Below are 17,244 nucleotides of genomic sequence, written 5' to 3' on the forward strand. Positions count from 1 at the left end.
GGGACCCATTGGGAAGTTACAGAGATTCCATAGGGTGTAGACACATTGTATGAAAGAGATGGGAAGGTCTTTCTTGGCTGTGCCAAGGGACTGTGAGGAGGGGCCAACCAGCTGGAGAACCATGGTGGACTCAGCAAGACCTTGAATTCTTCAACCTGCTCTGGGAGTTGGGGTGGGAGTGGGGTACTACATCTCCACCCTAGAGGACCCATCCCCAGCAGAGGAATCCTTGGTCTTTTCTTGCCAACACTGTGATCTCTTCTTCCACATTGATTTTTCGGTCTCCTCCTTCTAGGAATTTGTGGCTATAATCATACCTATTAAAGTGCTTTTAAATTATTATTTCTTCCCCCCACCCCCAGTTAAATGGGGGAGAACCACACATTCCTCTCATTTCCTCCTCTTCAATGGAATCACAAAGGATAATACAGCCTTGCAAATGAGTCTCCGGCCACAGGCTAGTGATATTTCCCACCATGAGAACACCATGCCCACAAGTACCAACCAAGCACCTTTTGTGAGGCTAGGGTGCCACTTGGATGGCCTGCATATTTTATGTAAGTTATTTTCACATACATTTGCAAAGCTGTGACAGAAGGCAGGCAACCACCTGTGCCCTCCCTCCCACCCCTGTGCCCCCAACCCAAAGCCCAGCGTCCCATCCATTGGCCCCCCGTCCTGACAAAGGTCTAACAGAGAATGGCTGGGGCAAGGATTCAGAGGTAATGAGCAGAGGGGTTAGATGCTAAGGCAACAGGGAAAGATGGAGACATGCTTGTGAAGATCAGCTTCACCTCGCAGAAAGCCAGAAGGGAGGGGGGTGTGGAGGGAGGGGGAGAGCACTTACATGGGAGGGAAGGTGATTAGACTCAGGTTTATATCACAAAACAAAAAAGAGCCACGCGAACTGGCTTACTTGCGGAAGTATATACAAGTGAACTGGGGGCACTGTACATGGAAGATCCCTCCTGGTTTGCCTGGCACAACAGCACGGTGCCTACGGAAAAGAGAGAGAGAGATGGTATCTGGTTTGGGAACAGGCACGCTTGCTACACCTGGGGACTCATGGCAACACAAACGAGAAAGGCAGAGAAATGAAAACACAGCCACACCCCCGAGCGCAGGATGGGGACACCCAGGGAAGCCCCCTGCCTTAGTCAGAGGGGGTTGGTAGGAGCCCACCACCCAGCCCATCACATGCTCATCTTTTCTTTTTCCAATGGGGTTTGGTAGTGGAGCCTGGTTTCAGATCAGGAATGGAGGCAGCACGGCATACTCAAAAGGGAGCTTTAGAAATATCGGAGATGGGGCTTTCCTGGTAGTCCAGTGGTTAGGACTTTGCTTTCTAGTGCAGGTGGTATAGATTCAATCCCTGGTCAGGGAGTTAAGATCCCACATGGCTCAGGGCCAAACAAATCCAAAACATAAACAACAGAAGCAATATTGCAACAAATTCAATAAAGACTTTAGAAATGGTCCACATCCCAAAAAAAAGAGAAAGAAATACCGGAGAGACATGGCCAACAAGCTTGATGCAGACATTAGTTAGCTGTGTGATCTCAGTAAGTCACTGTACCTCTCTGTGCCTTGGGATTCCCATCTGGAAAATGAGGGTGAATATACCTACCTCCAGGAAAGGTTATGAATCGTACGTACTATTGGAGATGTGCTCAACTGAATAAGTGGTAAGCACATGCATTGATTTATTTCAGGAAAATTTGTCCTCTTTCCCCCATTTTAGTTTTTTCGGAATCATTTCTTCAGGGGAAAAGCATACGTAAGGCAGGGGAAGAAAATAAATGCAACTTGGCCATCCCTGGGACCCACCCTGGACCCATCGCAGACTCCGGTGAAACCACCTTTGGCTTCTGCATTTTCAGTTTCTTCCCTAAAGCTCTGTGCCTTGCAGTGTCTGAGGCGGCTTCCTAAGCCTGTGGACCATGGTACGTGGCAGTGATGCCTCTCCTGGCCCTGATCTAGACAAAGGACCCTGGGATCTTCCTTGCAAAGTGGAATGTTGCAGCGGGGCGGAGCAGTGGCATCCTACGGTATCTTCTCGATCTATGACTTCCTGTGGAACGACCACCTGCTCCAAGGATGACCAGGGTCAGGAATCTTTTGAGTTATCGGTCCTGCAATCCTGGACCTGCAATTCTCAAACTCAGATTTTGAGAAGAATGAGAGAGACTTTTGAGGACCTGTAAGCCCCTTGCTCATGAAGGATAAGGGCTCCCGTGGTTTCTGTTCTCTTCCTTGGCTGGGCAAGGTCAGTTGCCTCCACTTGTTCCTCTTTTCTGCTGTCATCCTTACCACTGGGAAGCCATCTCCCAGGAGAAGCAGCCCTGACTTCCCAACTCACCTATATCCTTGGAGACCTGCCCTAGAAGGGCTTCCGGAATCCTTTGCTGTCTTTTCCAACGTCAACGAGAGGGGGTGAGAACCTCTAGAGTGAGTGGTGTGTGTTTGCCTGTGTGCTCAGTCATGTCTGACTCTTTGTGACCCCGTGGACTGTAGCCTGCCAGGCTCCTCTGTCCATGGGACTCCCCAGGCAAGAATACTGGAGTGGGTTGCCATTTCCTCCTCCTTTGGTGCTCAGGTTTCCAAACAAAAATATTATAATGGTGGCAAAAACATATCCAGAAGGGCATTTCAGTATCATGCAGTTAAGGACTTAGGGACAGTTTTCAATACTGTGCTCTGTGAGAGAGCGAAGCCCTCTGGAACACCACACAGATTCTCTCTGGAAAGCTAAATTCTGGAAGTGCATAATGATGTTTTCCTCATTTTCTTATGCTGTGGATCCTTAGAAAAAGATAGAAATAACTCTGGATGTTCTCTTTGTAGCAAAAAAAAAAAATCTTTATGCGATGATTTTGACCTTTGTAAAACAAAATCCATACTGTCACAGGACTTGGTTTTTATTTTATCTGAAAACATTCTCCAATTTAATTTGCAAAGTATTTATTGTAGGTTCTCTTAGTACTTGGTGACCTTTTCTTACAAGAAAGTTTTGAAGTAAAGAAAACCAAAGGAGCATAGAAGAACACTGCCACTTCCGTGTATTTTTAGGTGCGGGCAGCTAACATGTGTTTATTCAAAAAGTCAAACAGAGAACAGGGTACAAACAGCAGTATAAAGAGTGTGTACCATATGTATACCTATGACTGATTCATGTTGATGTATGGCAGAAGTCAACATAATATGGACAAGCAATTATCCTTCAATAAAAATATATTTTTCTAAAAAAAAGTGTTTATAAGGTCATCAAGGCAGTTTGAGATAACCTATATGGGAAGAGAAACTAAAAAGAGTGGATGTACGTATGTATATAACTGAATCACTTTGCTAAACAGTAGAGAGCAATCAGATCAGATCAGATCAGATCAGTCGCTCAGTCGTGTCTGACTCTTTGTGACCCCATGAATCGCAGCACACCAGGCGTCCCTGTCCATCACCAACTCCCGGAGTTCACTGAGACTCACGTCCATCGAGTCAGTGATGCCATCCAGCCATCTCATCCTCTGTTGTCCCCTTCTCCTCCTGCCCCCAATCCCTCCCAGCATCAGTCTTTTCCAATGAGATACAATGATGTAAATCAACTATACTCCAATAAAAGTTTTTTTTTTTTTTTAGGCACTTTTTGATACAGCGTTGACTGAGTTTTCTAACGAGTCTCTCGAACTGAGTCTCTAATCTGCCCCTGCCATCACCCCCAAATATAGACCCACCACTTCCAACTACCAAGAACTAATTATTGTGCTGATACTGGTATTTCTCAGACTTCTATGCCTCTGCTTATAAATTCCTTAGAATTTAAGGATGGCAGGTATGTTCAATTTATACCAGTATCTACCCATTCCATTATCCATCTATTCCAGTATCTATCCACCCATTAGTCAGGAGAAACCTTTCATCAAATTTCAATAGTATCTTTTTCTATTAGCCTGGGATCCTGTCATTCTTGACAGTTTCCAGGCAGTTACTACCACTAGGTCAGCCTCGGCAGATGAGATGAAACTTCTATTCCTGCTCTTCTTGTTGTTGTTTAGTGGATAAGTCGTGTCCAACTCTCTGAGACCCTGTGGACTGTAAGCTGCCAGGCTCCTCTGTCCGTGGGATTTCCCAGGCAAGAATACTGGAGTGGTTGTCATTTCCTCCTCCAGGGGATTTAGGTTAAACCATATGAAATTGACTTTTCTTATGTCAAAGATGGTTGAACATTAGCAATTACATGTGGTTCAATTGAAAAAAAAAAAAAAAAAAAGGCCGTCCACCTCGACCCTTCTTCATTGTTTAAAAGTCGCTTCTCTTCCCAGTCCCCAGGGGTTAATTAATTACTCCATCTTCTATGCTTCTATCACACTTCAAAATCTCCCTAGTAGATCCTTTGATATGCTGAATTACAGCTTTTTATTTACATGTTGTCCTCAGCTACAGATAATCCCCCTGGATCAGAGCCAAATCATACTCATCCTTTTATCCCCGTGCGTGCATGTTAAGTCACTTCAGTTGTGTCCAACTCTTTGCGACCCTGTGGACTGCAGCCCGCCAGGCTCCTCTGTCCATGGGATTCTCCAGGCAAGAATACTGGAGTGGATTGCCATGCCCACCAAAGTACCTGGCTCTCAGAGGGACTCAAGAATGTGATTAAATGATAATTTTTTAAAGACTTCCTCATTTCTGTTTTCTTTGATAAAAACAGTGCTTTTCCCAGCCAACCTTTCTGTCCCTTGTTGATAGCTGGGGATTTGCATGCCTACAGGTCTCACTTGTCTCCTCCTCTTTTCTGGTTCTTTGAAGGTTGACTCATCCAGTTTAAGTGGAACCTGGGCGGCCTGCTCATCTGTTTCCTGCAATGTTGATGACTCTATCAGCAACTGGCAGGGACCGGGCTCCATGTGACCGACCATGATCTTGGGATCACTGGAGCCTTTGGCAAAGCCTGTCACTTTATACTCAGAGTGCTACAACCACCAGCATCCCAAAGTCTGGCAAGAAGTACATCCCCAGGGCCACTCTCAGGCAGGATTTGGCATCTCCCGCAGGGGCTGGTGAGCCAGGATCCAGACCTCAGATGGGGTAGCTCAATTCTGCTTCTCACCTGGAGATTCCCCACTGTGCAGAGGACCATTTCTGGCCCTTGGAAGGGCAAGAAGCAGCCTAGCGGGAGTGTCTCCTAGCAGACAGGAAGGAGAAAGTGTCTACATTTTTTTTTTCTCTCTCTGCTGCCAACCCTTAGGTGATGAAATTGGACACAAGCCAACTGGAACAAGGGCACAGTTTCACACCTCCAGGTCATCACACAGGCTGGTCCTTCTCCCTGGAAGTTTCCCTCCCCTGAGGTAACTCCCTTCCCTTCCCACTCACTTCTCCTCCTCCTAGAAACTGGATCTATTTGTCTCCATCTGGCAGGTGGTAAAGAACTTGCCTGCCAAGCAGGAGACATGGGTTCAATCACTGGGTCAGGAAGATCCCCTGGAGAAGGAAATGGCAACCCGCTTCAATATTCTTGTCCAGAATCTCATGGACAGAGGAGCCTGGTGGACTATAGTCCATGGGGTTACAAAGAGTCAGACATGACTTAGTGACTGGACAACAATCAGCAGCCCAGCAGAGCAATGCAAGGCTCTGCAGATGAGCTCAGAGTAAACCAGGCCCTGGGTCATCTCCATATATTTAGAAGAAAAATGAAAATGGTTACATATCTTTGGTCTGAATACTTCTGTGGGCAGAGGCAGAATTGATTTACTTTTCATCCCGACCCTATGGTCCGTTGACCAATTTTGTCTTTGCTTGGGAGCATTTCAACATCAAAGTGTACCTCACTTCTAGTTTGAGCTAGTCCTGTTAAGTTCTGCGGAGGCTGGCTGTGGAAGAAGGCATGCAGTCATCAATTACACAGTCCTAGAGAGGTCACCCTTGGTTTCTCATCCAGAAAAAAGACACACACACTCTTTGCTCTACTGTAACGGACTGAGTGGTGGTCTCTCAAAATTCATACACTGAGGTCCTACACCTAGTAGCTCAGGAGAAAGCATCTTTAAAGAGGTGATTAAGGTAAAATGGACTTAATTCCAACAACCGATGTCCCCAAAAAAGAGGAATTAGGACACAGACTCAGAGGGCGGACCGAGGGAAGACACGAGTCAGGAGAAGATGGCCATCTACAAGTCAGGGAGAGAGGTCTCAGAAGAAGTCAAATCCTGCCAACTCCCAAATCTCAGACTTCTAGCCCCCAGAACTGTGAGAAAATAAATGTCTGTTTTTGAAGAGATGATACCCAGTCAATGGTACTTTGTCATAATAACCCTACCTTAGCCTTAAGGATCAATAATGAGCTATCGTGAGGGTTCCCTATGAAGGGTCATATAAGCATCAAACTTCTGTTCTCTTTAGAGACCGGGGAGATAGCCATGTGGTTCCTGCCAATGGAGGTAACTGCTTCCAATTGACAAATTTACCCAAAGCCCCGAAGGGCTGTGGACGATTTTGGCTTTTATAGTTACGCATTTTTGAACATAGACTAGCATTGAGCTAATCCATGTAAGCATATTTTCACAGCTAATACCTAAAGCTTTTATATATGCCTGAAAGATGAGCTTCTCTGAAGGGTTATGGGAGCGTTTTACGTACCGAGGTATTTCCATTTAGGCACAGAGGCTGCAGAAAATGCAGCATGTATGTTTAATTCTTATAAATCAAATCATGTTTTAATTGTGCCAAGGGATTTCCATATTTAAAGGAGCCCTGGAGTGAATCTGCCTATAGTGTAAATAATCCCTCATTCCAATTTATTTAAGAAGTTTTGATTTTCCTATTTAGAAACACATCGCTTTTTTCTTTTCACTTTTTATTTTGACAAAATTGCAGAGAAAAAGGATAGTACATCAGATATCTGTACAATTTTCTCCCTGATTGTTTATTGTTTAAAAAATGTAATGACTCGCTTCACTTTATTCTCCTGCCTCCCAAATTTAGGCTAATAGAGGATTCTACAGAAAATATTTAATTGACTCAATAAGATAATAAATATACTGGATCCTCATATGTTACAGTAACAGTTCCAAAAACTGCGTATTGAAGATTTACTATGTGCCAGGCAAACCCTCTCAATGTTTCCTTTGGATTATCCCCTAATTTACCCTATAAGACAAGTACTACTGTTATACCCATTTAACAGATGGGGATACTGAGACATTGAGAGTTTTAGCATTTTGCCCAAGGTTACACAGACAGAATTACTGTGGTGCTAAATGCAAAATAAACCAATGGGATTTCTGGACCCATGGACTTAAGGCTAATCTTTTTTAAAAAACTTTTTATTTTGTTTTGGGGCATAGCTGATTAGCAATGTTGTGATAGTTTCAGGTGAACAGTTCAGGGATTCAAAACTAATCTTTTAAATTAGGTGAAGGCAAGCTACAGATTTTTAGCCAAATCTGGCCATACCTTAGCCATGAGCTAAGGATGAAGATTTTTAGCCAAATCTGGCCTACACCTTTTTGTATGGCCATGAGCTAAGAATGATTACATGTTTATGACTGAGGGGAAAGTAAAATCAGTAGAAGAATAATATTTGGTGACAGGCAAAAATTATATAAAATTCAAATTTTAGTATTAATAAAGTTTTATTGGAACACAACTATACTCATTCACTTGCATCTTATTTATGGCTGCTTTATGCCACAATGACAGAGCTAAGTAATTGCAGCAGAGAACATATGGCCCACAAAGACTAAAATATTTGCTACCTGGACCCCTGTAGGGCTTCCCTGGTGGCTCAGATGGTAAAGAATCTACCTGCAATGCAGCAGACCCAGGTTTGATCCCTGGGTCAGGAAGATCCCCTGCAGAAGGGAATGGCTACCTACTCTACTATTCTTGCCTGGAGAATTCCATGAACAGAGGAGCCTTGTGGGACCTTTATGGAACATGTTTAGGGACCCTTGTTCTAAGGTCTACTTTCTATTTGGAACAATACTATAAATAATTGTCTTTCAGGACAGCCTTAGCCCCTTCCCAGGAAGTGGGCACTAAAAATTTCAGAAGGTATCATTTTATCAATATTTGCCAAAATTTTTAAATGTTCTTTGTTTTGTTAAAAATGAATATCCCCCAAAGAGTTTGAAGACATGTTCTTTTTTTCTAACTCTTCACCCAAATTTCTTTATAATTCATTGTTGTTTGAATGGAACAAGGAGAAATATGGTCCCATAAGGCATTTGTGGAAGGATAACAATTCAAATACAAGACAAACAATGAAAATAAGCTTTATTGCCTAAGGCATTTGGCCTTCTGGATCACAGGCATCAGTATATAGATAAGGGCCATCTTAGAGCCTTGCTTCTCAAAGGCTAATATGCACTGAATCAATGGGCTGGGCCAGGATACTTTTTAAATGAACTTTCTGATCTAGTAGGTATGAAAGAAAGTAGTTGCTCCACCATGTCCCACTCTTTGAGACCCCATGGGGTGGGGCCTGAGAGTCTGCATTTCTACAAGCTCTCAGGGGATTCCAGGATTACCAGCAATGGTAACATGGTAACGAAGCGACTATAGGGTGTACATGTGTGCTCAGCTGCTCAGTCGTGTTTAATTCTCTGCAACCCCATGGACTGCAGACCACCAGGCTCCTCTGTGTATGGGATTCTCCAGGCAAGAATACTGGAGTGGGTTGCCATTTCTTCCTACAGGGGATCTTCCTGACCCAGGGATCGAACCCCAGTCTCCTGCATTGGAAGGCAGGTTCTTTATCACTGTGTCACCTGGGAAATCCAAGAACTATATAAACAATCTTAAATACAGCTGGTATTAAGAAGACTGATAAGATGACACTGAGTTTCTGCTCCTGGTCCAAGTATGTTCTACAAGCACTGGAACTTTTTTTTCTTATTAAACCCACAAGGAATCTAAGGCTGAGAGGCAGAAAAACATCAGACAAAATCGAAATCTGAGCCAGCCTGGCATGACTCTGAAGCTCAGACTCTCTCATGAAACTTACCAACAGTGATACTTGGTTTAGAGTTGATAAAATATCCTCTCTAACCTTGGAATGATAAATAACCCGTGCCTGTGTGCATGTGTATAACTCGATTCATTCATGTCTGACTCTTTGCAACCCTATGGGCTGTAGCCTACCAGGCTCCTCTGTCCATGCAATTTTCCAGGCAAGGCCTAATAAATATTCACCAAACTCATTTCAACAAAACTATGTCTAAAGATTCTGCAGTCATCTTCTGGCTGAAAACATCTGACTCTTCCAGGCTAAAGATGTTATTTACATCTAGAAGCTCCTGATCAACTTGAAGAATCTGCGGTAGGGTTTTAAATCCAACCAAGGAAGTCTGTGGGGAGGTTGTATCTTCTGTAGATAAGAAAAAATCCCACTCGCAAAATAGAAACAAGACAAGGAGGAAGGAAACAGAGGAGAAATTGTGAATCCTTAAGCTCAGATAGAGTAGCTGGCAAAGCATGGTTTTAGGAAACTTTCAGGCTTAGTTTTGATCTCTAGCTTTGCTCAGTTTCTTTGGACCTCATCATTTAATAACCTTGAGCCTCCAGTTTTCATATCTGCCAAACAGGGACAAACTATCAATTTCATTGAGTCCTATCGTAAGGATTAAAATTATCACACGAAAGGGTTTGGCAAATAGTAGCTAATCAGTAAATGATCTCAGTAATAATAACAGAAATAGTAATCACTACTATTTGGAATCTCAAAATATGATCCATTGGGGACTTATTTTGTTCTCTTGGTTTTGTTTGTTTAATACAGTAGTAGCAAATTGGTAACTACTATTCTATTTTGATTGGGGGCTTCCCTGGTGGCTCAGTGGTAAAGAATCTGCCTGCCAATGCAAGAGACATGGGTTCCATCCCTTCGTTGAGAAGATCCCCTGGAGAAGGATATGGCAGCCCACTCCAGTATCCTTGCCTGGGAAATTCCATGGACAATGGAGCCTGGTGTGCTACAGTCCATGGGGTTGCAAGGAATCTGACATGACTTAGTGATTAAACCACAAAAACATACTGTTTTGATTGACCAACAACATAATGCTAAATGTAACAGAATTAATGGAAAACATCTTAAGAGTGGGAAGTAAGTGCAAAACACTTAGTATCTCTTTCAATTTGCACATTTCATTTACCTATCTCACAGCCTCCTCCTGAAGATATTTTAGGGTGCAGTCTCTGCTCCTGAAGATATTTTAGAGTGCAATCTCTGCTTGGGGTTAAACACAAATTACAAATTGTGCTTTGGCTGGAAACAGTGGCGTCTCTGCAAAGGAGTCAGATGGGTTTTCTCTCTCTCTGCCTCTCATCTTCTGGGGTAAGAACCTCTACGATGCTATAAGAGTCCAAAACACCCAAAAGCTCTCCCTGGTGCCCCCTTCTTATACTTGACTTCCTATTACAGGACTGGATTTTAGGAGGAACTGGGTGTACTCATGGGATGGTTGTAGAGATTCATCTTGAATTTCCTTCTTATCCCAGATTAGGTTTAAATCCTGACCTCTTTCTTTTGGTGAGAATAAAAAATACTTCAACTTTGAATCTCTCAAAGAGCACATGCAGGCTAAGTTGCTCAGTTGTATCCGACTCTTTGTGACCCAAAGGACTGTAGCCCACCAGGCTCCTCTGTCCATGGGATTTCCCAGGAAAGAATTCTGGAGTGGGTTGCCATGCCTTCCTCCAGGGGATCTTCCCGACCCAGGGATTGAACCCACATCTATGCCCACCCCCACCTTTACCACTAGCACCACCTGGGAAGCCCCTTTCAAAGAGTAGTAAGATACATTTATATAAATATGCCTGTCACACTACACACACACACACACACACACAGAAGCTGACAGCAAGGACAATATTTCACCTGGTGAAAATTGGTTTTGAAATGACAGAGAACTAATACAGTAGGTTTCAGTCTTTACAATACCGCATGTATCAATATATCAAACAAACACTAGAAACATACAAATAAACTCATATTTTTCTTCAGAGGAAATATCAGTGATATTGGGGTGTTCTTGTTTCTCAAATGATATTGAGTTTAATACAATTATGAGTGTACATCGATTAACCTTTGCATCAGATTTAAATGTATAACCCATTAACTAATTTAATCTCTCAAAAAAAAAAAAAAACAGCCGTTGGCATTATTCTTTGAATAATCCTTGTTTAGTTTCCATAATGGTATACAGCTTAATGAAAAACTCATTAGAATGTATCATGCAGCATAATTAATTCTGGCTGATTCTTTTGGTGTTAATAGCTAATGCAGATGCTGGATTCCATTTTCCATTGGCTTTATTAATTTTTCATAAACCAATATTTTGACTGTAATGGGTTGTAACAGTTCCATAGAAGTTCTGGAATTGCATTAACTGTCATCAATGCAGTTAGTCTAAGTAGGGTTTTGCCATTTGCGTGTTGGTTCTTCAACACTACATTTTTTAAAAAGAAAAAGGGACCACTTCATTTTATGCTTAGAGAATAAGTATATACATATAATTAACATAAAGTATATTAAACAATATTTGGCCAATATGTCTCTATTTACACAACAATTTCATTGCCTGGGCTAATAACAGTGAACCATAAATTTTGAAGAGAACACTAAAAGTGGAAAGCAAAAAAAAACACACAAAACTTAGAAACAAAATGGTTTATGACAGAATGGCAGCTCAAGTTAAAACTTAAAGAGAAAAATGAATCCATATAATTTTTTAAAATCTCTGGTAATTTGCTTTCTTTCCTAAGAAAAGTCTTTAGATTAAAACTAGGAGACTTTTTATCAGTGTAACAGCTTTGGTTATTGAACAGTATTTTGCTATCCTGGGGTCTAACCCTAACTCTAACCCTAACGCTAACCCTAACCCTAATTTTTCTAACCAATGTGTTCTTACATCTTTCAGTCTTTCAGGGTTAATCCACATATATTCCTCATGATTAGACTCCTATTTGTTTTGAATATAGATCTGGGTACTAACTCATCACTAAGTGTTCTTCTTCTTATTTTTTTAATCAGAGCTTTCAATAGGTGTGTGTCTGTCTGTGTGTTAGTCACTCAGTTGTGTCAGACTCTTTGTGACTCCATGGACTGTAGCCCGCAGGCTCCTCTGTCCATGGGGTTCTCCGGACAAGAAGACTGGAGTGGGTTGCCATGCCCTCCTCCAGGGGATCCTCCCCACCCAGGGATCGAACACAGGTCTCCTACATTGCAGGCAGATTCTTTACTGTCTGAGCCACCAGGGAAGCCTTTGTCAACCATCAGAAGATAAACCAGAATCCAGATTATGGTATTATCAAGTCTTTTGCAACTTCTCTCTAGAAGGTCCTCTTTGATCTTAGTCAATACTTTGCAGCCTTTGGAGAAACCTGATTTTGCCCCAGTAATTCCCATCTCAGATGAACATCAAGCATTTGTATTATTTTTGTTTCTTTTTAGAATTTTCTCAATGGATTCTGAAGATAAAGGTTGAAAAACTCCTTTGTACACTACCAAATTCCTTCTTACTCAGCAGTAAAATGCCTTTCTCTCTGCCTTCTTTCCTGGCAAACACTTACTTATCCTTTCACAACTAATTTATGGCACCCCTTTTAAGGCAGAGAGCCTGGCTATTTTCCAGTCTTCCAGGAGGTACCATTATTTATTATGTGTGTTCACGCCTGCTCATTCGCTTCAGTCATGCCCAACTCTTTGCAACCCTATGGACTGTAGCCTGCCAGTCTCCTTGTCCATGGGATTCTCCAGGCAAGAATATTGGAGTGGGTTGCCATGCCCTCCTCCAGGGGATCTTCCTGACCCAGGGATTGAACCCATGTCTCCTGCGTCTCGTGCACTGCAGGCAGATTATTTACCACTGAGCCACTGGGGAAGCCCATTATTTATTATACCTGAGTTTATTTGCCTGAATCCTTTATTGCTCTGCCAAATTCTGGAGGGAATCACTGCTACCCCAGCGCCTACCACAGTGCTTGATGCTTCCCAGGTCCTCGATCCTGCTACTCTGATATAAAGGATGAGTTAAAGGAAGCCAGTGGTATGTGTGAATTTACTCACAGCCTCTCTCTGTGGCCCTCCCTTGATGGACATCATGTAACTGAGTGACAGCCAGCTGACCCCATGGATTCGTGCAGTATTGTGTAATTGCTACCAAGTGCAATGCTAAACAGAAACACAAAACCTCCCCAGGGAATAAGCTTTGTGTTTATTTTTGCAGGGGATCTTCCCGACCTACGGATCGAACCCAAGTCACCTGCATCATAGGCAAATTCTTAACTGTCTGAGCCACCAGGGAAGCCCAGAAAAGGGTTATGCTCATACGATACACAGATTCTTCACATACTAGTTCTGTGATTTAAATGAATGAGAGAAACTCTCTGTGAAACCTTGGTTTCATAATTTCTATAATGAAGACAAGGCTATAACATTTTTATAAGAACGGGAGGAGAGGCAGAATTTGGCACAGAGAAAGTGCCCAAAGTTGTCTTATGTTGCTGATGTTTCAAATTGCTGAGTATGTTGATGAGGACAGCCTAGAACTTTCCCTGTGAAATTTATCCAGAGTCACATACCTGAACCTCATCATCCTCCCATGGCCTAAAGGTGGGGCATCTCCTACAAGGACCATCTTGACACTCCTCACTTTGGGGGTAGCTCGCCTTGATGGCCTTTCCATGCAATAGAATGGGGACACATTTATTTAGGAAATGCTGTTTCCAGCACATAAGCAAGTTCTAATCCTATCTGAAGATCAAAAACGCCCACAGGGCCCCATCAAAGCTGAGCTGCAGTCCCTCTGTGGGACAGGGAAGGACGCAGATAAAAATTAAGGCCAAATGTGGGCTGGGCTGGGATGAAATCTGATAAGACAGATGCAGAGTGCAGAGGGGAGAAGCACAGTGAATTGCAACTGAAAGGGGAGGCAAAGGTAAACAGATGTACAAGATAAACTCTTTGAAGTGGAACATTTCCAGGCTGAAAATCCTTTGCTTGGGGACTTCAATCTGGACTCTTCTGTTCCAGTTCACTGGAGTGCATTGCACTGGAATCTGGCAGATGTGTAAATTATACAAAATATCACTGAGCCAAAGGTCACTGTGCATGTGGAGCAGCTCCTCACCGCCATGGCTCTGAGGCCAGGCAGGGCTGGTCCTCCGGGTGGCTACAAGGAAGTGCAGAGCTGTAGAGGGGCATCCCTGGTGGCTCAGCAGTAAAGAATCTGCCTGCCAATGCAGGAGATGCGAGTTCAATCCCTGGGTCGGGAAGATCCCCTGGAGAAGGGAACAGCAACCCACTCCAGGATTCTTGCCTGGAGAATCCCATGGACAAAGGAGCCTGGCAGGTTACTGTCCACGGGATCACAAAGAGTCGGACATAACCGAGCAACTAAGCGCATACTATTTCAGGATGCTAAGACCATCACCCCAGATGGGGCATGCTTGGTACCCAGGCTTTTGGTAGATTACCCCAAGCCCAACCCAAAGTCTAGGACTGTGACCAAATTTTTCAACAGCAACAAATGTCAGGCTAACCCAGATTCTGGACAAATCTTACTTTTGTCAGAAGCTACTGTATCCAAATTTCAGGAATGGAATTAGAAAGAAGTCCATCCAAAAGTGTGGCTAAAGGTCATTCTATTAGTTGTAATGGACTCAGCAAACTCAAGTGGGGGTAGAGGAGCAGCTGGCAGGGAGACCTACATCTAACCTTCTTCTGACCCAATTCTTAGATGAATCATGGTTCACAGTGGCCAAGAGCTCACAGAAAACCAATACCTTGCTTCAGGTAATCCAAGGTCAAATACAGCTGCCCTTTTGAGATGTGCAATCTCACAGTGCTCATCCATCCTCTTCATTTGATCCCAATCCTCTTTCCCATCACCTAGCCTGGTATCAAGTCACGTGGTCTGTGGCCAGCTTTGTGCTGACGTGGACACAATCAATCCAGGCGACTTCAGAGATCACACTAATCTCTTATATTTCTATCTTACCTTATAGTCTGTGAAGTTTTATTATACTCATTATGGTATCTGATCCTCCCTATAACCCCAGGATAACCTGGTTTTAAGACCTGGCCACTTTTCAGATGTGACTTTGCAGCCATGTATGCCCTTTTTGGAGTATGTGTCATTCTGTTTCACACCCCCACAAAACCAGAAATATTTATTTTCAGAAGAAAGATCCACTCAGGACCCCCTTCTTCCCCCTCTCCCCACCGCCAAATCCACTAATGATAATAGTGTCACCCCACCCAGACTATTGTTCATCATCGTCTTCAAGGTCTCCAAGTTAACTGGCTCTGTATCTCTCTCCTTTTGATTTTGTGTGTTTCCCATCATCAAAACCTAACCCTATCTTAGATCTGCACTGCATTGGAAGAGCTTTTCCTTTCTCCATTGATCATGACTTGTGGAGTAATTTAACTCCGTTCCAATTTTCCTCTGCAGGCGGGGTGCTCCCCATCCACGGAAGTGAGTTATGCATGTTCAAGTGGAGCATCTTATGAATCTTGTTAAGCTCTGCTGCCTTATAGCCCCACTGATGGAATATTTAATCACAGAAATGAGTTGGCAGATATGATAAACAGTGTGTGTGAGCTCTGTCGCCATCTTACCAGCAACTAAGAAATGGATGAATTTGCCATTTGTCAGCACCATGTCGACAACTGTGTATAGCCTTCTGTTATTTATTTTTATTTCGTTTCACTTATGTGTGAAGATTAAAAGTGCTTTCCATCAACAGTTGTGTTGGCTTGATATCATGATTATCCCTTAAGGATATAATTTTTTTTTAAAAAATCTCTTGTCACAATGACAGGGAAAGTGTTGAGATCTCCTCTTAAAAATCCTGTTTCTAATTACACTAAGTAACTTGAGAAATGCTATTGTGGGCTTCTCAGGTGGTGCTAATGGTAAAGAACCTACCTGTCAATTCGTGAGACTCAGGTTTGATCCCTGAGTCAGGTAGATCCCCTGGAGGAGGGTATGGCAACCCACTCCAGTCTTCTTGCCTGGAGAATCCCATGGACAGAGAATTCTGGGGGCTACACCCCTAGGGTTTCATATAGTCAGACACGACTGAAATGACTTAGCATGCGCACACTGGCAACGGACATTTGCAGATATTCTTCTTCTATTTAGTACCTTCAATTTTATTTTGACTCTAAAATGGAATGCCCATAGAAGCTGACTGGAGTCTTTGAAACTCACCTGGGCTTTTTTTTTCTATTGACTTATCAATCATTTGTCATGAGAATACGCCTCAAGGAGTCTGAAGATCATTAGGCTTAGAAAAAAATCATCAATGCTGCTGCTTAGTTTTATAGGAAACCATCCACTTGTCTTTGGAGGAGATTTATGTATGTTCATAGAATATGCTGATTTAGGTATATCTGCTTCTGGAGACTGGGACTGGATAAGCATTTAAAAGAGTCCTTACAGGCATAACTTGATGAGAGTTCAGAAAAACCACTCCCAGTGAAAGACCTTTCATAACAGGTTTCTAAATGGTTCCCCTGGAATGTGTGTGTGAGGGAGAGTGTGTGTCATAATTTATCAAAGCAAATTAATACTGTTCAGCTAGTAATTAAAGATCCTCATTAAGAGGTGTAACTGTTCTCCCCACCCCCACCCTGCATTAGCAATAAAAATGCACTCAGGGCGTCAAGAGGGTATAGACGAAAATCAATAACCTGCCATTTTATAATTAAAGAGAAAATAAATGTTAGGGAAAAGTCCACTAAATTAGGAAAATTACCTTAAGGAGAAATTGAAAATATTGATTTTAATTTACAAAATATGTGGACTTTTCCTGCCCATTCTGGGAGACAATTGGAGGCTGGGTTGTTAATTCTGTATAAGCTTCAGAAAATCAATGATTATACTATGGGGATATGGTGATCTTTGTCATTAATGCAAAAATCTTATATATAGAAATGACTAATAAAATAAGGCTGGTTCTCTATCTCAGGTAGATACAGTGCTGACCTATGAAATACCCACAGCAAATCAATGACATGGTCTTCATTTCAGCTCTGGGGCACATTCAAAATTTCAAGATAAATCCTGACTATTTTTATACTTGGGGAAATTTCGAATGCCCCCTAGATTCTTAGTCATGGATATTTAAACGGATAACATAAGGCATTATACCTGGTTATGGAAATGAATAAGTTCTACGGCTCTGTTTTGCATATATGCATTCCACACACACAGGTGCCTGAAATTTCAAATGGAAGCT

The 17,244-nt window shown here is 42.6% G+C and overlaps 1 protein-coding gene across 8 annotated transcripts in view; it reads right to left on the reverse strand.

Moving 5' to 3' along the window:
* The window catches only part of RBFOX1 (RNA binding fox-1 homolog 1), a 442,476-nt gene that overhangs the window by 94,152 nt on the left and 331,080 nt on the right, over window positions 1-17,244 (reverse strand). For all 8 annotated transcript variants that reach the window (XR_011462653.1, XM_070362796.1, XM_070362797.1 and 5 more), the window contains exon 8: window positions 917-997. Coding sequence is in view for 7 of the 8 variants with exons in the window: in XM_070362796.1 (XP_070218897.1) it covers window positions 917-997 (81 nt within the window). In the remaining variant the exon portion in view is untranslated. The remainder of the gene's footprint in view (window positions 1-916; window positions 998-17,244) is intronic.

This window comes from Bos mutus, chromosome 25 (genome assembly GCF_027580195.1).
Source record: "Bos mutus isolate GX-2022 chromosome 25, NWIPB_WYAK_1.1, whole genome shotgun sequence".
Lineage (NCBI taxonomy): Eukaryota > Metazoa > Chordata > Mammalia > Artiodactyla > Bovidae > Bos > Bos mutus.